Consider the following 23,024-nt stretch of genomic DNA (forward strand, 5'->3'; position numbering starts at 1 on the left):
ATTATTACTGCCTAAGGAAGCAATAAAAATTTAACATTTACCATTGGGAAACACCTGCAGAGATTAAATTAAAACTAGATTATATGCTTATCAGTTAAATGTTACAAAAGCAAACTCTTTAGAGATTAACATAAAAATCATTGTTATCAAAATCTTATTAAAAGCTTCACGTATTCCAATCCATTTTGCACCTCCGCTGCTCAAGTGTTCTACGTGTGCAACTTGTTAAGTCTTTGTGCCGCTGTGCAGCGGAGAGGCAGGGCGGCCTCACCGGTGCCTTTGCCGTCGGGTTAGCAAGTGCCTACACCGATGTTTAAGTTTTTCTTTAAAAGCTGGCCATGAGTGCGGTTTGTCCTTCTCTCCCTGATCCCGGCCCCTCTCCAAAGGGCTCTCCACGTTGCACCAGAGCATGGCGCCGAGGAGTGCTCCAGGCTCCTGTGGGGAGTTCTGCTGGGAATTACTCTGGAAACCACCTGTCCTGCCTGCTGAACTTGTTCCTTATTATGGTCAGCGGGACAAAGACAAGGGATGTAAACCAGGCTGTAAGTGGAGAACAAGAAGGTGTTGTTGCTGCCAAGCAAATGGTCTCGTGTTTGGTTCGTGCAGCCTTTGGTACGGTGCAAATGCGCTGCAGAACAGAGAGACCTGGGAAGTGAGCAGGCCAGAGTTCTCTCTGAGATGGAAATTCAAAAAGCTTCTGGATTTTTGCTTTGCTGCCACCAACAATTGAGAAGTTCACAGTGCAGGTCATCTACCTGCGCCGACTGGAAGAGGACCCCATCAGCATAGATCCTACCCATTCTTGATTTGCATGCACAGTGGTGAGAGTTCATTTCTCCATCTGGTGTTAATTACAATGACTGCTTTGACTCAAGGCATGAGGAGTGACCTGCCTTGGGCACATTCTGCACTGTGAAACTCCGCAAGAGCCACATACCCAATCACTTACATGAAGGCCCAGGCCAGAAAGAGCTTTGATTGTGGAGACCCTGCTGAGTTTGGTGGATCTGGAGAGTGGGACACTAACAAGAGATTGAGATCATTAATCATTGATATTTTCACATTGACTGTGAAATTAGTCAAGTCATGTAGTTTACCAAAAGCCACGGTTTCAAAAATCTTTCTTCTGCAGACACATTCGATTTTGGGACCTCCTGGCCATTTTTTCCAACCCCGTGCCATCTCTTGTTGCGTCAGCACAGACCGTAGCACTTAGTTAAGCGAGTAAGAGGTGCGGGGTGGAATCCAACTTAAAAAAACCCAACAACTTAGGCTTATAAAAGTAGACACAATAGCGCATAGGCCAATAGGATGGGGGATGCAGAGCCAAAGCGTAGCCGAAGATGAGCAGAGCAGAAGAAAAAAGGTCTGCGCAACAGTGGCCAAACATTTTAAGTCAGAAGAGTTTGCTGGCCCAGCTGATTTTCACTGAAATAGGTTAGGGAGTGTTCAAACAAGTATATCCAGCTCAGAGGGGTGGTAACCTATTGCGGGGCAATGCTCACCAGCCCCTGGGCAGATCGGGGGAGGACTCCGCTGTCGAAACAGCTGGGGTTGGGAGGAGAGACGGCTCCACGGACAGACTCCTGGCACTGTCACAGCCGTGTCCTCCTTCTGTGGAGCTGCCCCTACAGCAGGGGCAATCCATTCGTTAGCAGTTTTATAACAAGCTTTCCTTTGAGGAGAGGTCATGGACATAGCTGGTCACTTCAGCAGATGCCCTGGGCGCATCTGAATCCTGTGTGTGAGCCCACATGCTGTCATTTGATTTGGCCAAATTACAGTATTTCGCTTGGAAAGGCCTGCTCACGTCTCTTGCTCAACTTTCAAGCTCTGAGCTGGGCGAATTACCGACGTGGGGATTTAAGATTTCATTTTTCAAAAATGATGCCCATTTTTGTATGTACATACCTATATCCAAGATGTAGAAACTACTTCACTGCAGTCTGAATTTTCCATAGTCATTATGCTAAGTAATTCACTTCTACTGCCACTAGAGGTATAACATTCACTTGAGCAAATACCAAAGGAAACATTTAGTTGGAAGCCTTGCCTATATTAATATTTAATTTTTCAAATAATGTTTTTGATCTGGGTTTTTTTGGAGGCCTCAGCCTACTTTGCCTATTCCTGTTGGGCAGTCTTTCTTTTATTGAACTACAGCTGACTGCTCATGAGATGAAATGCCACTTTGTGATTAAAGGGTACAGAATTGAGTGCTCATTTAAACTGCATAAAAAGCTAAATTATAGTATCAGTCATTGTATCAATCATCTGCGACTGCCTCATGTGCAAGCTTGTACCAACACATTTGTCTCATTCCACGTCGTGTGTTGTTCTGGTGCCAATTTAGATTTATTCTGAAATGCAAACATACCAAAATTTATTTAAAATTAATTTCCTTTTTTTTTTTTTTTGGTGTGACAGCCAACTCTCAGATATGACCTCCCTTCTGAAACTCATGAAAATGTCAGTGGGGATAAGGAGAGCAGCGAAGGTCCCGTGTGTCTGCTGGGACTGGCAGGAGAATTGCTGCGGAACCCGGGGTCTGATCGCAGTCCTGCGCAGTCCAAGGGGGGCGCTCAGCTCAGTGGTGGGGGGATTTTAGGGGGAGGCAGATGTTGCTGAATTACGCCCAGCTACAACCCTGTTGGAGCATAATCTCTGTCTCTTTGAAGTTTGTACCTTTCTTTCAAAATTTTCTGACGTGCTGCCCTGGTTTGTGCGACACAGGGCTAATTTCTAATGCTTTTCTTTTCTAATGCTGCACTTTTGAGACTCTAGTGTTTGAATTTGTTAAAACATTTACTTTATTGCCAGCTCTGTGGTGTGGGTTTCAAGGTCTCAGTGTTTCTGAGCTCCCCAAGTGCAGGGATGAGGAGGAGCAAGACCTGGGCACTTGCCCCAAGGTGCCAACAGGGTTATTTCATACCATGAATGGCACATTCAGTATAAATTAGAAAGTTTCCTGAGGAGTGCTCACTATTTTATAATGTCTGGGATCCTGAGAGCTCCTTGCCCCGGTGCCGGAGCCCTGAGCCCTTCCCTTCCTCCTGAAGCCGCAGCGCTTGCAGGGTCCCACATTGGCTGTCCCTGCGGGGAGTGCACGGCTTCTGCTGGTGGAACAGGCTGAGTATAGTCCTTGTGTATTTTATATTGGTATCAGGATCAATACTGGTTCTTTAGTATCATTAATGTTAATTACTTAGTCTTATTCTATTAAATCTGTTTATATTTCAACGCTCGGGTTTCCTTGCTTTTTCCTGATTCCCCTTCCCGGGTGGGGAGGGCTCATCAGGTGAGAGAATAATTGTCTGAACGACAATAAATGGTTGTGGGTTCCTCAAACCACAACACACGCTCAGAGCAGGGCTCTGCCAGCTGGGCTCGCTCGCTTTGGCTTCCCACCGCGTTTCCACGTGCTGCTTTTCACCCTCCTGCTGGGCTCTGCCCCAGCAGCACAGCCCAGCGAGCCCCTGGCCTGCCAGCCCCGCAGCGAGCTGGGGTGACGCGAGACTCGGCTGCGAATCTCTTCGCAGAGAGCAAGCCCCAAAAAGCACCTTCCTGCCGTGTTCTCCTTCAGGGCTGCACCCACCTCACTCCAAAGGGAAATGGAAAAAAACCCCAGGAAATTCCACGATGAACGCTCCTTCACTGCTTTCGTGAAGTTTAGTTTGTTATTTGGAGTAAAACTGCAATGTTCAAAAATAAAGGCGTGATGGATAGATTGAAATGTCTGCTTTAATCTACAATCTATTGTGCTGTGATATTGTGTACCCCGTTTTTATAGGCACTGTGCTCCATGTCATTATTTTGAAGGGAAAATATCGAAACAAGACACCAGATGCTCTCAGAATTTTTGCTTTTCCCCTAAAATGGAATTTTCACAAAATTACTGATTTCTCAAAGCATTTAATTGTAATAAAAGTGGGCTTTTGATGGGAAAGGTGTTTCCAGTGTAAGTGAAGCTCAGATCCTCATAAAACTTCCGGCCAAGTTGCTCCTTCCCCCAGCACACTGCTAACAGCACAGCTCGGTATAGACAACAGAGATATTACACTTGATGTATTCTTAGTTTTAGTTTCTTCATGCTTTTTGTAGTAATGCTGATAAATTCAACTGAGTCTTATTACACTCACAAGAACGTTTTGACTAGGAGAAACGGTGTGCAATTGGGATACTTTGGATTATATTAGGATAAAAGTCGATAAAGTAATATCACTGAAATTATAGCAATGTGAGATAAAAATTGGATCCAGTGAATTTATTGAAAGCAACAGCACTGTCTGACCTTACTTCTGCCCTATACACAGTCATTAGCAAGACCATGCCATTTATTTACAGCTTCCCCTTATTGCACACGCAATTTTAGGCAGTAAATTTGATGGCAGAAGTCTGATGAGTGCAGTTCACTGGAGCAGTTGTGTCCAGAATAATGTTACCAACGGGCCGTCGTGCCAAAATCAAGAGAGCGGGTGACAACTTTTTATGCTTTGTCCACAATTTTGATAACTCTTCCCAATGATACAGTTTAGTGTCAAGTTGACCTTTATGCTTTTCACAGGTAAGGCAACAGTTACATAAAAAGGATGAATGAGCAACAACAAAAGAGGAAGGCCGGGATCATACAATCTGACAACTGAGCTGCGTTTCTACTTGACTGTTTCAGTAAAGCGGGCAGCACTCAAGAGTAGTCTGAGCTCATACTGCAAGTAAGGAAATAAAGGTTCTGCTCTCGATTCTCCCTTATATTCCCTGTTTAAGTCATTTAAGACCAGACTACAAATGCCACCTAATTTAAATTAAAAAGGCAGAAAGTGTAAATTAAAAAAAAAAAATATCAAATTTCTAACCAATAGTCAGCATTATGCCTACTGGTGAAGAAAAGGAGGCAAGCAGCAGTCATGGTGATTTTCAGTGACAAAAGTGCCTTTGGCTCCTACTGCTCAGACTTTGATTTCGCCCTCAGTGAATGAGAGTAAAACACTTACACCATGCGCAGCGTGTTGGATGTGAGTTAGTTTATATGACTGTTAGCAGTTGGGATTAGTATTTGTCACTGAACCAAAATATTGGCAAGTAGGCGAGTTAATAGAAAAGCGTCACCGTTTCTCAGTCTTGCTGGTTGTTTATGCTCCCCTCTCTAGTTTTTGCTGAGCTACAAAAGTCTTGACTTTCACGCAAAGGAATAGTTTAATTATCGTTAGAGCTGCATGAGATGCCCATGACTATGGTTGGGCAGAAGGGTTTCACTCTGTTATGATCCTAAATGAGATCCAGGCTCTTTCAGAGAGCTTCCAGTCTGGCGATACTTGGATTTAACTTCACCCTGAGAAGCCCAGGAGAGATGCTGGACTTCTTTCCTGACTCTGAAGGACTTTGGGGTGGACACTTGGGATGGCTTGAGACGCTGGATAAAATTCTGGTCCCCTTGAGGGACTAGCAAATAGTCCCTAGACATTGAGGCCAGAAATTTGTACTTTCTTCACTAAGTTTTCTGAAAATTGTTGTGTTTGTCCCTCCCTCCCAAGATTCCAAAGGAAAGGGCATCTGTTGGAGAAGCAGGTTGGCCTCCATGCCACTCAAGCCCACTGAGTTTTCATTCAGCTGCTGTGTTTGAGGCCTGCCTACTTCTGATCTTAACTGTTCCTCAAATATCTTCAGAACTAACAATGCAGAGTATCGGCATTTGTAAATTCGTGGAGTTTGCTAAAGCAGCTTGCTTACAGTTTCGTTGACCTTGGCAGCAATAAACAATAGTGTTTTCAAAGGGAGGACTGAGTTTCTCTGTATGTTTGTTGTGCTACTTCTTGGGTCAGGATTTTTTCCCACCGTTGTCTGTTAAAAGTTGTGTTATGGCCTGTGTGACATGGTGACTGATGCTGAAGTCCTCTGATGTCTTTTGGAAATGCAACAGAAGCCATTTCCAGCCCATGTCGCAGGAAATTTGCATGTTCCTATGAATAAAAATTAAGATGAAGGCAGGGTGTGTGGGAAGACCTGGTAGCGACAGAATCGTTCCTGGCTGTTTTCTTGGCTGGAGAGCAATCGCAAAGTGAGGATTTTTACCAAGCTTGTTTGGATCCTCACAAGTGGAATTTGGCAGGAGGCGGGATGTGGCCGCTGCCAGCTGCCTTAATGAGTTATGTGTATGTTCCGTACCCCTGTAAAACTAATGATGAGGCTACAACAAGAAAATAAATCTCAATAGGAAGGAACAGTTAGCAAAAGCCTAAAGTCCGCTGCCGGCAAAGTCCTTTTTCTTAGATGGGCTTGCTTTATTTTAATGACATTAGGGAAAAGCTCTGTTTTGAGACAGAAGGCATAGTGCAGACCTGGCCTACGAAATTAGATAGCCCCTTTCTGCCTATCTGCTGGGAAAAGGAGCAGCTGAGCATAATGCTCACACACAGGCAGTTCTGTATACTGTTTCAAGAAAAGCTTTGAAAAAAGATAAGATTCTCATTTTGTACTTTGACAAAGAGTTACACTGACAGCACAAGTTTCCATCTTATACTTGCAGCAGGTACAGCAGTTTTCCCTGGCACTGCTGCGGCACTGCCCTACTAATTTTATCGCCCCCCGCTGTTTGCCACATCGCCAGCTTGGGGTAACCAGGGGTGCTACGGATGTGCTGGTCCTGGATCCCGGGGGCAAAGGATCCACAGGACAGCCTTCCCAGTCTCTGCAAGCAAGCGGCAGCTCCAGGAGACACGAAGTAAGAGTCCAGCTTGATAACAGATATCCCTTGCTGCTTTTGTTTTAAAAATAGTAAACCAGTAAGAAAAATATTATGGTTGTATCTGGTATGCAGCAAGGCTTTCAATTTGAATTTCCTTACCTCCTGAGCTCTCCACATAGCCTGTATTTGACGAGAGGCTTGCAAACGTGGCAAGGGGAGGGTTGCAGGAGTAATTAGCTGGCAGCCTGTATTTAATTAGCCAGGAATGCCCTGGCGGTAGCTGCATTCCCTGTGGGAACCGTAGCCCATGTAGCCACAGGTGCCGCCTGCGCTCTGCGGACCCAGGGACTGCCCTTCCTGCAGCGGAGCCACAGCTTGTGCTGGGTATCACCATCAGAACAAAAGTCTTTCTATTTTCTGTTCATTGCTCTGCCGATGATGCAGGCAGTATCCTTGGATTTAGGGCCCTGCTGCCCTCTTGGTCTTATCACAGATAAATCCCTGGTTGTCAAAATCTCGGTGGATTCATGTGGTTTTTTATGCCTGTGTTCGATTAACTCTTTGAGGACAGCTGGGCCTGAGTCAGACCAGCATCAGCTGCTGATCTTACCGAGTTCATCTGGAGTTCCAGGTGATTGACACCTCAGAGAATTAAGCTCAAAGTGCAACCAGGCTGGGCTGCCTAGAGCTAAAATACCCCAGTCAAAGACCATTAACTGAAATGCTTGTGTTTCGCTGAAATTCTCTTTAGAAGGCTGAGGCTGATTTTTCCTTTGTTGCCCCTGTTCTGATGTGTTGTGCCTTGATGCACTGGGATGTAATATGAATTATTTTTTTAAGTAGTCTGGTGGCTAAAGAACCTCTTTAGTACTAATTTCTAAATCAAAAAAAGTTAACTTCCATTTTTTTGGTCATTTTGGTTTTATCAGGTGACTGTGGTTGCCTGGGACGTGATTCAGGTAAGCTCCTGTTATGTGTATCAAAGGGTAATTTATGGTTTCAGTTTATTAATTTATGCATTTTGTCTAATTGTGGCTCTTCCTAAAGAAAAACAGAAGCCTTTTTAGACCTGTGCTTCTCTTTGTACTTGTTTTCCTTCTGATCTATGCTTTGTTTTCAAGACTGCTTTTCAGTGTTTTTTCCCTATTTTGCTTCCATATATCTATTCTCCTGCAGTTTTCATTTCTCTCCTGCCCGTGTTGCTTGCCCTGCGTGAGCGCCGAGGAGAGCTGAGCATGGGGAGAGGAGTAAAGGGTCTGTGAGTGCTCAGTAGGAAGGCCCAAAGCCTTGGTACTGAGATACCAACCCTCAATGGGCCCAGTCCAGCACCAGTGACTCTCTCCCCAGGAGGACCACGTTAGCAGGGGTGCCAACAGCTTAGGATCCCCCTGCCTTGGTGCAAGAATACCACTTGCCTTATATTTTTGATTTAGTGTGCTCCAAAGCTGGGAATACAAGTGCTATATGGAAAACTTGAGTCACTGGTGGCTTGTTGCAGATTTCCGCTGTGCTGGACTGTCACAAGGCTTTTGTGGTCCCCCCGTTGAATTTTCAATCCTGTTTCCTTTCTTGTCTGTATGAAAAGTCTGTGCCCAGCACCAGTCACTCACCATGTCCTGTTCCCTCCTCTCTCCTCTGCTGCTTTCTCCTCTCTATCCTGCCTTGCTGCTGTGTGATAAAATGAGGGAGCAGGAGGTGTTGGGAGGAAATGGGAGATTGCCGGTGGGAGATGGAAGGGGCAGCAGGAGAGAGCAGGGCTGCTGGGAGGTGAGGACCAAGCTGCCCGGCCTTGGCTGGAGGATGCTGTAGGGTGTACGTTGTGCAAGGCTGGAGAAGTGCTGGGGTGACGAATGAGCGTGTTATGACATGGGAAATCGCTGGCACAAGCTCCCACTTAATTTGGATTTTCCTTGCAAACACAATGGGTTGAGCTGACTAGGGAATAACTGAAGTTTGAAAATGTTTCTGACTCTGTTCTGAAATTGTTTGGAAAAGAATTGGCATTATTCTAGCTTATTTTTAAAAAAGGCTGGGCATAATCATAATTGGAAATTCTTGTCTTTTATAAATGTTGCATAAAAAAATCTCTTATTGCAGTTACTATTTTTCAAAATGAAACTGAGTGACTTCAGGGTGGAGTTCCTCGTTTTTCTTTCTGTTTGTTTGTTTTTCCTTGCTGTCTGAGGTAAATTGTTACTTTCACTGGGTTACGAGAGCAGTTGTTTGGTTGCCTCCTAGTCTGTCTGTGTGGTTTTTTTTTTTTTAGATAGTACCAAATTATTATTGGGGACTGGTGGAGCTTTTTGACCAAGAATGGAGCACAGCTGCATTTTCTACCCTTGGAATATGAGATGCGGAGGCTACAATTAAATACCAAAACACAGGATTAAAAATTTCCTGGTTTTAACCTGAGATTTGCACCTCACTAGAGAGAGCTAATGCAACATTCTCTCCCTGCACAACTCTTAAGTGTGGTTGCTGCAGGGATACTGGTGGGGAGGGTTGGATTTGTGAAGCTGTGCCAGAAGCATCTCCTGCCCTGGGAGGAAGCCTGCTTGGAAGATGGAGAGGAGCCGAGCAGGAGAATGCAGAGAACCGTTCGCTGTTTGTTACTGATGTGCAACGCTTGGCCTTGTAGCTCAGCGCTGAACCACAGGAACTGCCACACTGGTTCCAGGAACAGATGCTTAGTGATGAAGAAAAAGGCCACGTACTGAATCATCTTCACTTGGTGTCTCCTCCCAGCTTTGGGAAATCAGCTGGGTAAGGGTTTGAAAACCCAAATGTTTCACCTAAACTACTGTTATTTATTTGCTGTTGATCATGCTGTCCCCTATGAATTTCTTTAATGCCTTTTAAAATCCATTTTCAGTCTCCACAACCTCCCGAGGCACTGACTGCCACAGTGCAATTACGGACGGTATGAAAGAGTACTTCCTTTTGGGTGTGTTTGTTTTAAACCTGATGCTTAATGACTTTGTTGGATGCCCCCTCAGCTTTTGTACTGTAAGAGAAAGTGAACAATTATTCTGTCTTTACCTTCTCTATTCAGCATTTTATAGACTGCTATCGCTTCCCTCTGCAGTCATCTTTTTTTTTTTTTTTTCTCCCCCCCCAACCTGAAGAGCTCTTGTCTGTTTAATTTCTTCTTGTAGCAAAGCTGTTCTGTATCTCAAAAAAGATAAATGTGGGCTTTTTATTACTCCTCTCCTTCTATTATCTCTCAGACAAAAGTGTCAAGGAAACCTTATACAGGAATGCCATAGTTAAAAGATTCTCTGGTGCCTCTTCGTGCCAAAATAATTAGCTTTCAGCTGTTAGAAATTGCCAAAAGCTTCTGAAAGGATGTGAAAACTTTGTTCTTGTAACCCTCTCCAGTTTGAGGTTGCCTTCCTATCCAAAACTAGGTAAGAGCACGCAGCAAGTAAACAGGAGAAGTGTCTGGATTTGAAGTTCTCCTTCGCTGCCAACAAACCTTCAAACTTAATACACAAAACTCGAGTGAGCCCAAGGAAGTGACAAAATCAGGACCTGAGAGATCAGGAAGTTCAGTAATTCAGTCTGTTTTGCGAAAGGTCAGCAGCGCTAAACAGGAACAAAGATAGCAACTCCAGAGAGAGCAGATGATTTCTTATTTTTTTTTTCCTACTTAGTCCAGAATAAGCACAATATCTTCTATCGTGTGTAAATCTTAAGAGACGGAGGAGTAAAAGAGAGAGCACACTTCTATTTTAAATTTCTATATTCCTATCTGTCATAAATACCCCATTTGAGAGAGGCAAATATCTTCAGATCGAGGTGCAAGCATCTGCGGGGAACACCTTGCTGCCCTTTCAGTCTGGTGAAGTCGCACGGCTCTTCTACCTCGTGCCCTTTTTTGCTACCCTGTCACATTCAAGCTGACTCTTCAAGACTCTGCACACCTATTTCTTGCTTGCTGCCGTGTCTCAGTTCTTTGAGTTTCCCATCTGGTGTGCGCGGCTGGCAACGCTGCTGCACTGCGCTCTCTGCTCCTGCCATCGCCTTTTTTCATGCCATGACACAGAGAGCTGCTCTCACAAGATGAGGTTGTGTCCCTGCCTAAGCTCTTCCTGGAAACTTGTTTCTTCCAAACACCTATCAGATACCTCGGGAGATGAGCCTTTGCTTCCTCCTCCACATTATTTATCTAGAAAAAATAAATATTGATGAATAAAAGGATCTTTGTTTTGTTCTCCCGTGCACTTGCTTTTTGCTGAGTTTCCGTCTAAGCTCAGCAGTGCTTCTTGGGCCTTTCTCTCCTGTCCCGCCTTGCTGTCTTGTTACCACCCACTCATTAGATCATGTCTGAAATTAGCTTGCGAGAACTACAGGGCAGGGTTGATTTCTCTCGCCTCTTCAGTGAGGGCTTGGCACAGTTTTGAGTGGTCGTGAAAAAATAATGAAATCAACAAAATAAGTCCTCGTACAGCTGGGGAAACCAAGGTAGGGAGGCCAGGTACCTGTGGAAGATGCTGGTGACGGTCTGTGGCAGAGCCACCAAGTGCTCATGTGGCAACAAAGCTTGTGCTCCAAGTAGGTAATTCTGTCCACTTCTGTAACTGTCTTCCATGACGAATACTTATTAGGATGAAATACTGGATTCCTTTGAGGGGAAAAAAATTATTTCATGAAGAACGCTTCTGGTAAAATGCAACACTTATTGCAGTGTTTTCTGTAGTAGTTCTAGGGTTTTTCTGGCAACAAAATGACAATAAAATAAACATACTGATGCCATGAAAGAGTTCAGTTTCAGTAAGGTGATGATGATCTGTTAAGGTGATAATGGAAATGTTAATATTTATCCCTAAATAATACATCAGATTTCCAGTTTGGAACCAGTAACTCGATTTTAGGTGTTCTCATCACAGAGTTAACATCCCATGGAGCTGCATCCCTCCATGTTTTGGAGACTGTCCCTAACTTTTTATTTTTTGAGACCCAAGGTGCCATGCCAGCGGAGGACAGTGGGTGTTCCTGGTGGAGCGAAATGATGCTGTGGGCTGAAAAGTGACTTGCAGAGCTAAAATTGGAGATCACTGGGTCTGTAAGAGGGCTGAGGCTCCCTGAGACTCGCAGCAGGGTCTGGTCTGCTCTGGATCAGGTATAAGCAGGATGCGGAGTGCACAGTCAGGTCAGGTAAACTTTCTCTGTAGGAGATACTTTGAACTCTGTAAGGGAGAATTGCTGGTGCAGGCAAGCCGTGTATATAGTAAAAAATTGTAACTATGTCCAGAAATGAAACAGCCAAGCGTGGCTTTCCCTTTATGATGAATCCTGTCTGTTCAGAGCAGGTCCCCAGTCCATGAGAATGTTCTTTGTCATAAAATGCATGCTGATAGGTAACAGATGAAGCAATATTCACTCGGTGGCACGCATGTGCGTACCCTAGGCTAGGAAAATGGCTTTCCTAACCAGTCCCTGTAGGCTCCAGTCTATTTAAAAAACGTATGTTTTCATGTATCAGTTCTGGTAACGATACACTGCATTTGCGACTCTTCCTCTCAGAAACCCAGGCAGAAGGATGTAGTTTTCATCAGAAGAGGCAACTTTTTAGTCTGTCTTTATATTTTACCTTGCAGAATGTAATAAACCCCAAATCCTGCTATTTTGCACATTCATTTAATTCATATTGTTGCTTTCCACATGGGTAATACTTTGGATTTTTTTTTTTTAATAATGCCTTTCATCCAAAGATCCCAAGCTGATTTGGCCTGATTCCCAGGTACAGCTTAGCAACACTTAGCATAAGACCAGTAAAAGGAAGTAACAGGGAATTTCATGCAGTTCTTGGCTGGCTGTCAATCCAAACGTACTGACAGGTCGGAGCATCCCCGGACCGTGAGCCCCCGCTTCCCACAGCTGTGACTGCCTGGTGCACATCTCTCCTGTCTCAGAAATCCCTCTCCCTTTCCTCCCGTCTTCCCCCCAGAACAAGCTCTGCTGTCTCCCAGCATTTATGAGAGAAAGAGATGATAAATCTTTATGTGGGGAGAACTTGGTGTGACGTGTAGGGTCTTTTTGCTGGGGGACCCACCCTGTTAATCTGATGTTATTTGCTGTTTGATCACAAAGATGCACTAAGCCGAAGCACACACTTTCAGTTTTGTATCTCCCTGCGTATGCATAGGTATGTGCATGATTTTAATTCTTTTTCTCATCTTCATGTTTAGAGTAACTCACTTCTCCAGTGTGCTAAATTTACCAAGAAGGTTTCAGTTTCTTTTTCAGTACCCAGAATGTTTTTCAGACTCTTATTCTGAATGTTGTTTCTTCCTTGGAGAGAGTCTTGAACTTTGAAACCAGCTCTCCTATGGAAAGCCTTGCCTGGCTGGAAACTTGTTCCAGTTTGGTTTGCTGTTCAAAGTACTGCTTCGTGTATTCATTTTTATGTCTCCTCGGGGACATTTTGTCAGAATTTTGCTTATCTACCATTATTGCAAAACGATCCACCATCTTAGGCAACCAATCACTTCCTCATCCCCTTTTCATGGGTCTTTAAAGCAAAATGGAAATTAAACTGTGCCTGCTGTTACGCAGGCTGTGGTGATTGGGATTTTACCTTTGGACCAAGGGCAGTTTTAGCTGCGCCCACATAAAAACCTTGCAGAAAGAGGAAACGTACTCCGTCCCGTGCCCAGCAAAGGGTTAACTTCATTGGGGAGAGGGAGAGAAAATTGCCCTGGCTGGACTCTGCCCCTTTGCTAATAGGCCTCTTTTTCTGAAGTGCATGGAAGACAGATGAAAATCTCGGAGTTGCCCTGAATTATTTTCCTGAGCACACAGCTTTCTCTTTTTGTGGTTAAATATGACAGTTATAGTGCAGTATTTATGCACAGTCAATAAATCAGCAGAAAACGTGCTGCAGTCAGGGCATGAATCTGTAGTCTGTTCCTTATACTTTAGCTGAAAATGGAATTCTTGAATTCGCTGAAGCCTGTGAAAAGAAATTCAGGTGCACATCTCCATGGGAGACTTAAGCAAAGTCTGGCAGCCCACAGTAATGGGGGATTTGCACCTCAGCTTTCATCGCTGTCCTCCAATCTGCAAACCCAGACTCCCAAAAGGCATCGGAAAGGCAAGTTTTGGATCAGACTCCCAAACTCTTGCTTGTCTTTATTGGAATGATTGTAGAAAGGAGATGGAGCAAGTGAAAGGGGCCGAAATCTTTAAAGGGTGAGTTACAGTTTTGTGGAAGTTTGTAGCATAGTTACAAAATAGGAGGGGAAAAAAAAAAAAAAGGCGCTGCTGAGCAATATCCTGGAAAATGCTAGTTTGCCCTTTTTTCAGAAGGGGCTGTGTGGCACACTGGCAGAAGCAGCCTGGCCTTTTCTGGCTTAAGAGCAGCTTAACTGCTGATGGGTGACAATATTTAGCCCTGATACAGCAGACAATATTGAAGGACTTGATTTCGCTCAGCTTCTGCCATCTTAAATATAGTTCTCGGTACTCTTACTCTGCCATATAGTTACTGGAGCTGAGAAGGAGAAGTTATTATTTAGGACAGTTTCTTGCCTTTCATACTGGAGTTCAGCTGTACACAAATTCTTTATGCAAATAGGGGATTTTATCTTTATGAAAGGGACAGAATAGAACTGTGGCTGGCTAAGAGCTAAACACTTCTGAATTCTCACTGTGGTACTGAAAATTGCATCTTGTGTGGTGCCAAGCTACTCGTTTAGCTCTGGTGGCAGCCCCTTTTCTGTATGACAGGGATAATGCCTCCCATCATGGGATGGAATCATCAGTATTTTCATAGTGATTTAGCAGTGACCATTTCTGCTCTGGTTTGAAGCCTTTTAAATCAAGCAGGAAAGTCATCAGGGCAGCTGTGTTACAAGACCAAGACAGGGAACCATAGAAGCGGAGGGAGGTTTGAAGGGCTTAGCTGTTGATCCAGATTTTAAGTAGATAATTTCTGACTAAGGTATCAAGTGTGCCCCAAATTCAGATGGCTAATCAGTGCCAAAGCTGACCTCCTTCAATGCCTATAGGAGCATAGCTAGCGTCTCACAGGTATATTACTCCTTCCGGTCAGAAAGCGGCTAGGTAAGAAAAAAGTAACAGATGAAGCAATACAAAAGCGTTAAGAAAGGAAGATTGTTAGAGCTAAAATCCTGTTAGAGGCAACAGCTTAGATGTTAAGCTGTGTTAGGACACGGAACAGAAAAATAAAAAGTTATCAGCACAACAGGGAGAAATACCACTGATCTGTTTGGTCAGAAATTGACTGAAATGATTCTTCCAGAATTATGTTTCTTTTTACTGTGGGATAGAATATCTACACAGGAGCTATTTCAAAATATTTAATTATAGGAGAGCTTAATCTGCAGTAGCTGTTCTGATTAATTTCCCCATAGAGACAATTTCTTCAACTATTGCAGTTGAAGAAATGTAGATGAGTGTAATTTCAATTAAAAAAACAAGAAAAGTTTAAACTTTATAGATGTAGCAAATGTCTGCTGCCATATCTTCCAGGTGGTCAGCACTGCAAGCACAAATTGTATGGAGGAGCAGTAAAGAACCACTCACGTGAGCTGCATTCATGCACATTAGCAACTGTGGTGTCTGTTATTTTCAGGAGTAAAAAAAGTCTCATCAAACTAAAATGTCTTGCACTGTGCCCAGAAAATTGCTAGACGTCAGCTCTTGTGGTGTCCAGCAGGAGCAGGCTCCAAAAACCAAAATCCTCAACAGAGAGGGAGAGTTTGTGGGCCTTGCCTGCTGCTGCCCTTGGAAAGGTCAGCCTCTGAAATGGGAAGCGAGAGAGTTTCGTCTTGACCTTTAAATACTATGCTTGGATGTAAAAGAAGTGGCTTTTAGGTATCTGGCAGTCTGGAGAAAAAAAATAATATGGTAAGGGTATGAACTTGTAATTGTTTAGCATTTTGTGTAGTCTGACTTGAGGACGCCGCAGGACGCAGGGCCTCTAGGTTGCCAGTTCGAATTGGCTGAGCTCAGCTGGAGCCAAAAGTTAGTCTCTGACCTCATCTGGCTGATGCGAGAGAAATGCATAGGTGGCCTCATCAAGTTCTTGGTGCTGGGACCTAACAGTATTAGCTGGCATCTTCTACCAATAGTTTAGTTTCCATTCAGCCTGTAGCAAATCCAAGAGCTGTCTTTCCAGACTAACGTGCAGCAGTATAAAAATATGGTATCTGCATTTCTGTCTTATCTATAGAGATTCAAATCCTATTTCTTTCAGTCTGACTCCATTCATGTGCATTAATCACTTGCATAACAATATTTATCTGTTTATCCCTCCTGGCATTTCTGCTATGACTGCTAAAATTCAGAAACCTTGATTGCAGTTGCACTCGTGCATACGCAACTTATGGAGAGAGCCTGGAATGGAAAGTGTCCACGTTTGACAGTATTTGTTTTCAAAATGAGCTGCTTTGCAACTATTAATTTATCAATGTATGGTTCACTAAAATCAAATAATTTCATGATGTTACATGAAAAATATTTGCAGTAGCTAAGATTTTTGCAAAAGCAAAGTGATGGTTGGGCCTGATGGTCTCAAAGGTCCCTTCCAACCTAGTTCATTCTATGATTCTTTCTAAAACCAGGACAGAGGCTTGCCACTGTCATATATTTAGATGCTAGGGTTTTTTTGGTGACAAAAGTGACAAGTACATCCCTGAATTAAAGGGATTAACATGTCTGATTATTTTTATCAAGATGGGTAATCATATCTTTGCAAGCATTCATATTTTGTAATGCTTTGTAATGGGGATTTTAGAATTCACCCGTGGTGGTGTGAAACAACAGTATTGTCTAAAGGCTTCTCAAAAAGGGAGTGAAAGCTGAAACCGACTCTTTGCCTATTGTTCAAATGAACAGCCAAAAAAATACCTGCGGGAAAAGCCTTTGAATGTAAAAGTGTTGGAAACTGTTATCAGTTACTTAATTATTGTTTTAAACCTGGATTCATGTTGACAGTGCTGCTTTTGTGTGTCTTGGACTCGGTCCTGGAAGCGGGCAGGCTGCAGGAGCAGTGGTGGTGCAGAACCTTTGCTCACTCTCCTTCCACTCACCTGCTTCCAGTCGGCAGCAGCTGCTGGGGCCTGTGCGTGCAGGGGCCTGGCCTGGCCTGCTCCAGGGCTGAGGCCTCCAGCTTTTTTCCTCGGAGCAGGACACTTCTTTCAGACTTTTTTTCTTTTCTTTCCTTCCTGTGTAGGAAATAACACAGGGTTTTATGTATTTTGTTAATTTGTTTCCATCCTTCCTCCATCCAGGCAGCGTGAGGTGCCCTGAGGATGGTGCGGGACGCCCACACCCCGTTTGGAAGATGGCTGTTACCTGACTGGGAAACCACTGCACGTGGAGGCCTGATGATTTAGTGCTTAAGCGACACCGCTGAAGACCAGAAAGAGAGCGATTATACCACTGGGTGATTAGCCGAGGTTCCCCGGGGCCAGCCTACACCTCCAGCCCGCTCCCCTCAGCGCCGGCGGGGGCAGTAGCCGGGCCGGGGCGAGGGTAGGCCGCAGCGGGCAGGTGTGAGGCAGCGGTGTGCGGTGACTCAGCCGTAGGAAACGGCCGGACGGTTAGCGACGAGGGGAAGATACAGGGGGACGGACCGCGTGTGTGTCTATGGGGGGGGGGGTAGCGGACCGTGAGGCGGGGCCGGCACGGGGTTCCCTCCCCACGGCGCCCGCGAGGTGGGGCGGCCCCTGTGGCGGGGGGCGGGGAGCCCCGCGGCGGGGCGGGGCCGGGTGACAGGTGCCGGGGGGGCGCGCGCGCGCGCGCGGTGGCGGCGCGTCCTCCTCCCTGCTCCTCCCCCCCCATGCCCGTGCTCCTTCATGAATATGCAAATGTGGGTATAATTGGCAGCCAATGGCGTGCGCGCTGGTCACATGGTGCTGGTGGAAGCTGAGGGGAGAGAAGTTGAGTCTCGGCGCACACAGCAGCTCAGTAACGAGCCGCAGCGGCCGCAGCCGGAGCCGAGCCCAGCCGGGGCGGGCGCACGGGCGGGCGGCCGGCCGGGGGAGCGAGTGAGCCAGCCAGCCGCTCCCCCCCTCCTCCCCGCGGGGTGCCCGGCGGGCCGGGGCTCTGCCTGGACCATGCCGATCCTCCTCTTCCTCATAGACACGTCCGCCTCCATGAACCAGCGGGCGTATCTGGGCACCAGCTACCTGGACATCGCCAAGGGCGCCGTGGAGATCTTCATGAAGGTGAGTGCGGGGCCGAGGGGGCCGCCGCCGACGAGCCGGTCGCCCCCCTTCGCCCGCTCACGCTGTTTCTCTCCCCTCTCTCTGCAGCTGCGGGCCCGGGACCCGGCCAGCCGCGGCGACAGGTACATGCTGGTTACCTTCGATGAGCCGCCCTACTGCATCAAGGTAATAACCGCCCCCCCGCCGCCGCCCCGGAATCCCCCGCCGCCGCCCAGGGCCCGCCGCGGGGCCGCCCTTGGCGTGGCGGCGGCGCGGCGCAGCCCCCGTCCGGCCCGGCGGCGGCAGCAGCAGCCTGTGAAGATGGCGGACATTTTGCTTTTGTATGGAGGAGAGAGGGCTGAGGGCGCTGCTGAGATGGAGGAGGAGGGGGGGGGAGGGAGGAGGAGACGGACGGGAGCGTGATTCACCGCCCCGGCCCGCCGGGGGGGGCGGGCGGCCGGCCGCGCTCCGCCTCCCCGGCCGTTGCTCGCCCGCCTGCCGTGAGGCGGCGGCTCCGGCGGGGGCCGCGCCTCGCCTCAGCCTCCGCTGCGGGTCCCGGCCCCTCGCCGGCCGTTTTGCCCCGGCAGCGGAGGTCGTGCCCCTGCCGGGCTGCGGGGACACGGGGTTAGGGCAGGAGGCAGCGCCCTCCTCGCCCCTGCGGGACCCCGGAGCCCTCCGCCGCCCTCCCCCCGGCAGAGCTGTGGCTCTTGGTGTCAGAGGCAGCGGGGGCTGTTTTCCACCTCTGTGAGGCAAGGAGAAGCGGGTGTTGGGGTTCCCCCACCCTCCTTCCCTCCCTCCGCACGGTAACCCACACCGATTTTGTGTAAGGTGCTGGTAACTGCCAGCCGGGTGGACATCTCGATGTAGGGGTTTGGTGAGCTGGAGTCTGCCGGGCTGGCATCTCTTGTCCCCCTTTTCTCACTCCCCGAGATCAAGGCAAACAGGGCCATGCCATCTATCACATCGACTGCGCCACAAGGTTGTGGCAGGAGGAGAAGAAAATCGGGGCTCTGTGTCACTTCAACTGTAGCCTTCAACTTGCTGATAGAAACATCTAACTTAATTCAAAACACTTCAAGCATGCCACAGAAAACATCATCCCTATGGGAGCTTTAGAATCCTCCAGAACAGTCCTGGGTTAGAACTGTGTTTGCCATGACCTGTATAGTAGTTATCGTAACCGTTGGGCCTTAGACCCATACTACAAAGGCCAAAGAGGTTTATGTAAAAATTTGTTGCTGGCCATTCCAGAGAAGAGAGAACCCTTTGTAGATACCCCAGCTAAAACTTCTTGAAGAGAAGTCCTAAAAACAGTTGTGCTCACCGGTACTGTCTGCTCACATCTTTGATAATGAGGAAACTTAATTATCAAGAGCTATGAATCTTGGCTCCTTTCAACAGCAATGTATTTAAACAAGTTAAAAAGTACAGCCTGCCTTCTGAAATGACAGAAGTGATTTAGTGAGTCATTATTTATTGTTTGTTATTGCACCTTTCCCTTTCGTTTCCTCAGAAGAAAGTGCAGAAGTTATCCTATTTCTCTGAAACCATCCTTCTTGAGTTACAGAAACCTACTGTCTGTCAAAAAACCTAGGTCTGCCATGGAGAGGTTTTTTTTTTTTAAGACATAATGCACATGTCCTTTTCCCCATTCATGTTTATGGCTGGATGCAAAACCTAAATCTTCGTTGTGCCAATGTTAACTGTAGATTTCTTGTGTTAAGGGTTTTTTTTCTCCCTGTTTTGTGTCAAACATTTTACAAGTACACCTTTACATTTGAGGAAGAAACCTTTCCTCTGCAGTGATAGCAAGCATACTGAGGATTTAATAAAAAAAAAAAAAACAAACAACTCTTCTGCTGGAGGTCTGCGTGGTAATGCTACAGGTTATTACCATATATATACTCGGATTTGCTGAGGAAGATCCCTGTGTTTAATGAGCATCTGTGTACATTCTGATGTGCCAATGAGCATCTGACTGTGTTCCCAGTTTTAGTAAATAGTAATTGAAATAAATGGGACTGTGTGATACCCATCCTAGTATTGAATCATGTTTGACATAAAGTAAATAGCTAAGGGAAAGAAAAAATATTGTGGTTCTTGTAACTTGGTGATGTCTCTTATTAGAAATTTATTTTCAGCCTTTAGTGTGCTGATTTTTTAACTGGACCTTAAACAATCTTAAAATATTTTTTTTTCAAAACTTAGCAACTTGTTTAGGAACAGGCTGCAGATCCAGTAAATATATGTTTGTAGTAACTATGATCACAACTCCGCTTCAACTATTACGTAAAGACTTCATGGCACAAATTAGCGTGGTTAGGCTGTCATCCTGTCTCTTACTGGAGCAGAGGAAGCCTTACAGCAACAACCTGGTTCTTCCCCTGTTGTAAAGACGTATTCTCAAGACCTTTTACTGGTATTTATGATGCCCCTCTGTTGTGTTTTCTAACAACCAGGAGAACTTTCTAGTCTAGGCCAAATTTCATACGTCTTATAAGCCACGCTTGTAAAAGAAAATTTAGTTTCTTTGCTAATGCTGCTGTAGTTAGATACTTTATCTCTCTTGATTTAGAGAAGGAGAAAACAAACTTGACAAGTGAGTGAATTTTTCAAGTCTGCTTTCCAAGTATGTGCAGTGTTGGCTGGTTTTGGTTAGTGGCTGCTTTATCCTCTTGTTTTCTTTATGATTTACACAAATTAAATTATATAATCTCACAGAGAGTTCTTAAGGTTACGAGTGAAGCAATTAACGGAAATAATCTTGTTGTGGAGTTGAGACCACCCAGGAGGTAGAAGGTCAGCTTGGAGCAGGGTTAACTGTGAGATGAGTGCATTGTTTTTGTTTGTTTCAGAATTCGGTTACCTGTAGCCTTAAAGTATTTTAAACCAGCAGCGCTGGTTCCCTTTTGATGGACAAGAATATCTCAAGAAAACATCACGCATACGGTGGTATTGTGTTAAGTGAAAGGATCCTGCTATTGCATACATGATTTTGCTAAAATCAGTGTAAGAAAGAGGATGTTTTTGGAACTGTCTTCAGTATAGAGAGTTTGACAATTGATTTACAAGACCTGTGGCCCCTCTCCCAATCACTCCTGCTGTTAATTGATCGCTCGTAGTGCGCTCTGCCACTTTGTAAAACGGGATTATTGAGTCTCTGAGTTTGCAGTGTGGCTGTGCAAAGAGCTGTGGTGGCATGTGTCTGAAGAGGAGGCAGGGTGCTGTCCTGGGGAGGTGGAGACAGTGAGATGGGGATGGTGGGAATCTCGGTTCCACTCCCACAGCAAACGCCTCTGGAACCTCGTCAGCTGCTTTGCTCCTCTTCCTTACGTAATGTATAGATGGTGATTTGTGACAGTAATTACAATGCAGCCATTTACAACTCACTTAGCTTCCAAAATGCTCTCCAGTAAGAGACAAATATTCAGAATTTTAAAAGCATGTTATGAAGTATATAAACCTGCTGTTGTCCAGTGATGTGATCCTGTGTAAGATACCTGTAAGTTCTGTTGAATGTTGGGTCAGACTGTCATTTTATGGGGAGGGAAATGGGATGTTACTTCATGAAGCGAGAGTGTTGAACCTAATGTTCATGCTATATATAAGAAGCTTTTCCTCCACTGTTCTTAGACTGCAATCATAATAGGATGCTGTCAGGCGAGTCTGTCTCAGGCTAGTGGCACATTAGCAGCCTTGAAGTAAGCTGGCCCATTCTGATTTTGGATATTTGGCACGCTTGGGAAGCCAATGATACCTATAGTAAAACTCCTTTGTATCGAGTAACATGTGGCAGGTGTCTATTACAACTAAAACACTAGTGCTTGAATTTACGTATTGAAGGAATTTACTTTCCCATGTGGATCCAGTTCTCTTGGGTGAGAAAGTGGGTTGAAGAACAGCCTTGCTGTCTGGCACAGTATTTTATGTTTGTGGCCTTCTAGCTAAGATAAATATGTTATCTGAATCTATGAATATGGTATCTGATATGTCCGTGTTTTGAAGACTTTATATTAATGGATTGTTAGAACTCAGAGCTTGCTGCATCCCATCCATGCTTTGACCTGGTGTTGCAGTACCTCCAAGAGGAGCGTGCACCCTTCTCGTCCCTTTCTGCAAAACCTGGCTGGTACCAAATGTGTGGGGAGGAGGGAGAAAACAGGCTGAGTGTATTACTGGCAGTTCTGCAGAGCACTCTACCAAGCTCCCACAGTTTGCGGTTCAGAGACCCGTGCCGAGGGTTGGTATGCCAGTAATGGTTATCTGTGGTTTTTTCTATGTATTTGCCTGGTTGCTTTTTTTAAAAAAATCAAACTTGAGCATTCTCAGCTGTTGGTTTTTTTGGTGTTTTTTTTTCCTTCTATCAAATATATGTGTTTCTCTACGCCTAAGCACATGGTATAAATGGATGGAATCTTAAGCCATTTTATTTGTTTTTTTCCTGAGGTAATGGTGCTAGAGTAAAAGTATGGGGAGAAGGCAAGAGTCTTCTCACCTGCCTCTTTCCCCCATGCTTTCCCTGTTTTCCAGTGATGCACAAAAGAGGGAGGGAGGTTTCAACAAGATCCACCTAGATTGCTCTGTAAATGGAGCTCATGCCAAAATCTCTCCCTAAAAAGAGTTTTTGAAAAGGAAAGCAAGGTTTAGGTCTCCATGGTTTTTTTCCATTCTTGATTTTTGTTAAACCTCACGTCCTGCAGTTTGTGTTCTGCTCATGGATTTGTGCTGCAAATGGCTAGTTCAGGCCCAGATGGAAAAAACAAAGGTGGTCTTATGTGAAGTTATTAACTGGACTGCCCTGTTCCCTTGTGATTGACACCTGGTTGGTGGCGGTGATACGGCCGTTCCTCATTGCTTGAGGAGTATTATTTATGATAGGATCACAGAAATACAGCTTTTGTTTTATGCTCTTCTGAGACTCTGTAGTATGACCTTCATAAACGATCTGGTCACAAGTCAGAGGACTGAGAGAACTTAAATTATGTTTACTCTGCTGAATCTGAAATAATATGTATTTTCCTCTTTCTGTTATTCGTTACACTGAATTTGAGAGTCAGTTGTGACTACACCATAAAAACAGGCTCCCTGAATTTGAATGCGGAAATATGTAGGTAGCTGTTGGAGAAATAGCTCAAAATCCTTAAAACGATGGATGTGAAACACTT

At 45.4% G+C, this 23,024-nt stretch overlaps 1 protein-coding gene across 13 annotated transcripts in view; it reads left to right on the plus strand.

Moving 5' to 3' along the window:
• The window catches only part of LOC141748218 (integrator complex subunit 6-like), a 67,882-nt gene that overhangs the window by 5,088 nt on the left and 39,770 nt on the right, over positions 1-23,024 (plus strand). For 2 of the 13 annotated variants that reach the window (XM_074599895.1, XM_074599896.1), the window contains exons 1-2: positions 17,508-17,880; positions 17,968-18,045. In XM_074599895.1, coding sequence (XP_074455996.1) covers positions 17,563-17,880; positions 17,968-18,045 — 396 coding nt within the window. In that variant the 5' untranslated portion in view covers positions 17,508-17,562. Of the gene's footprint in view, positions 1-4,564; positions 4,713-7,404; positions 7,642-8,948; positions 9,446-16,941; positions 17,253-17,505; positions 17,881-17,967; positions 18,046-23,024 lie in introns of those variants that run through there. The other 11 variants (XR_012588949.1, XM_074599888.1, XR_012588947.1 and 8 more) reach the window with 9 other exon arrangements.

The sequence above is a fragment of the Larus michahellis genome, chromosome 9, assembly GCF_964199755.1.
Source record: "Larus michahellis chromosome 9, bLarMic1.1, whole genome shotgun sequence".
Taxonomy (NCBI): domain Eukaryota; kingdom Metazoa; phylum Chordata; class Aves; order Charadriiformes; family Laridae; genus Larus; species Larus michahellis.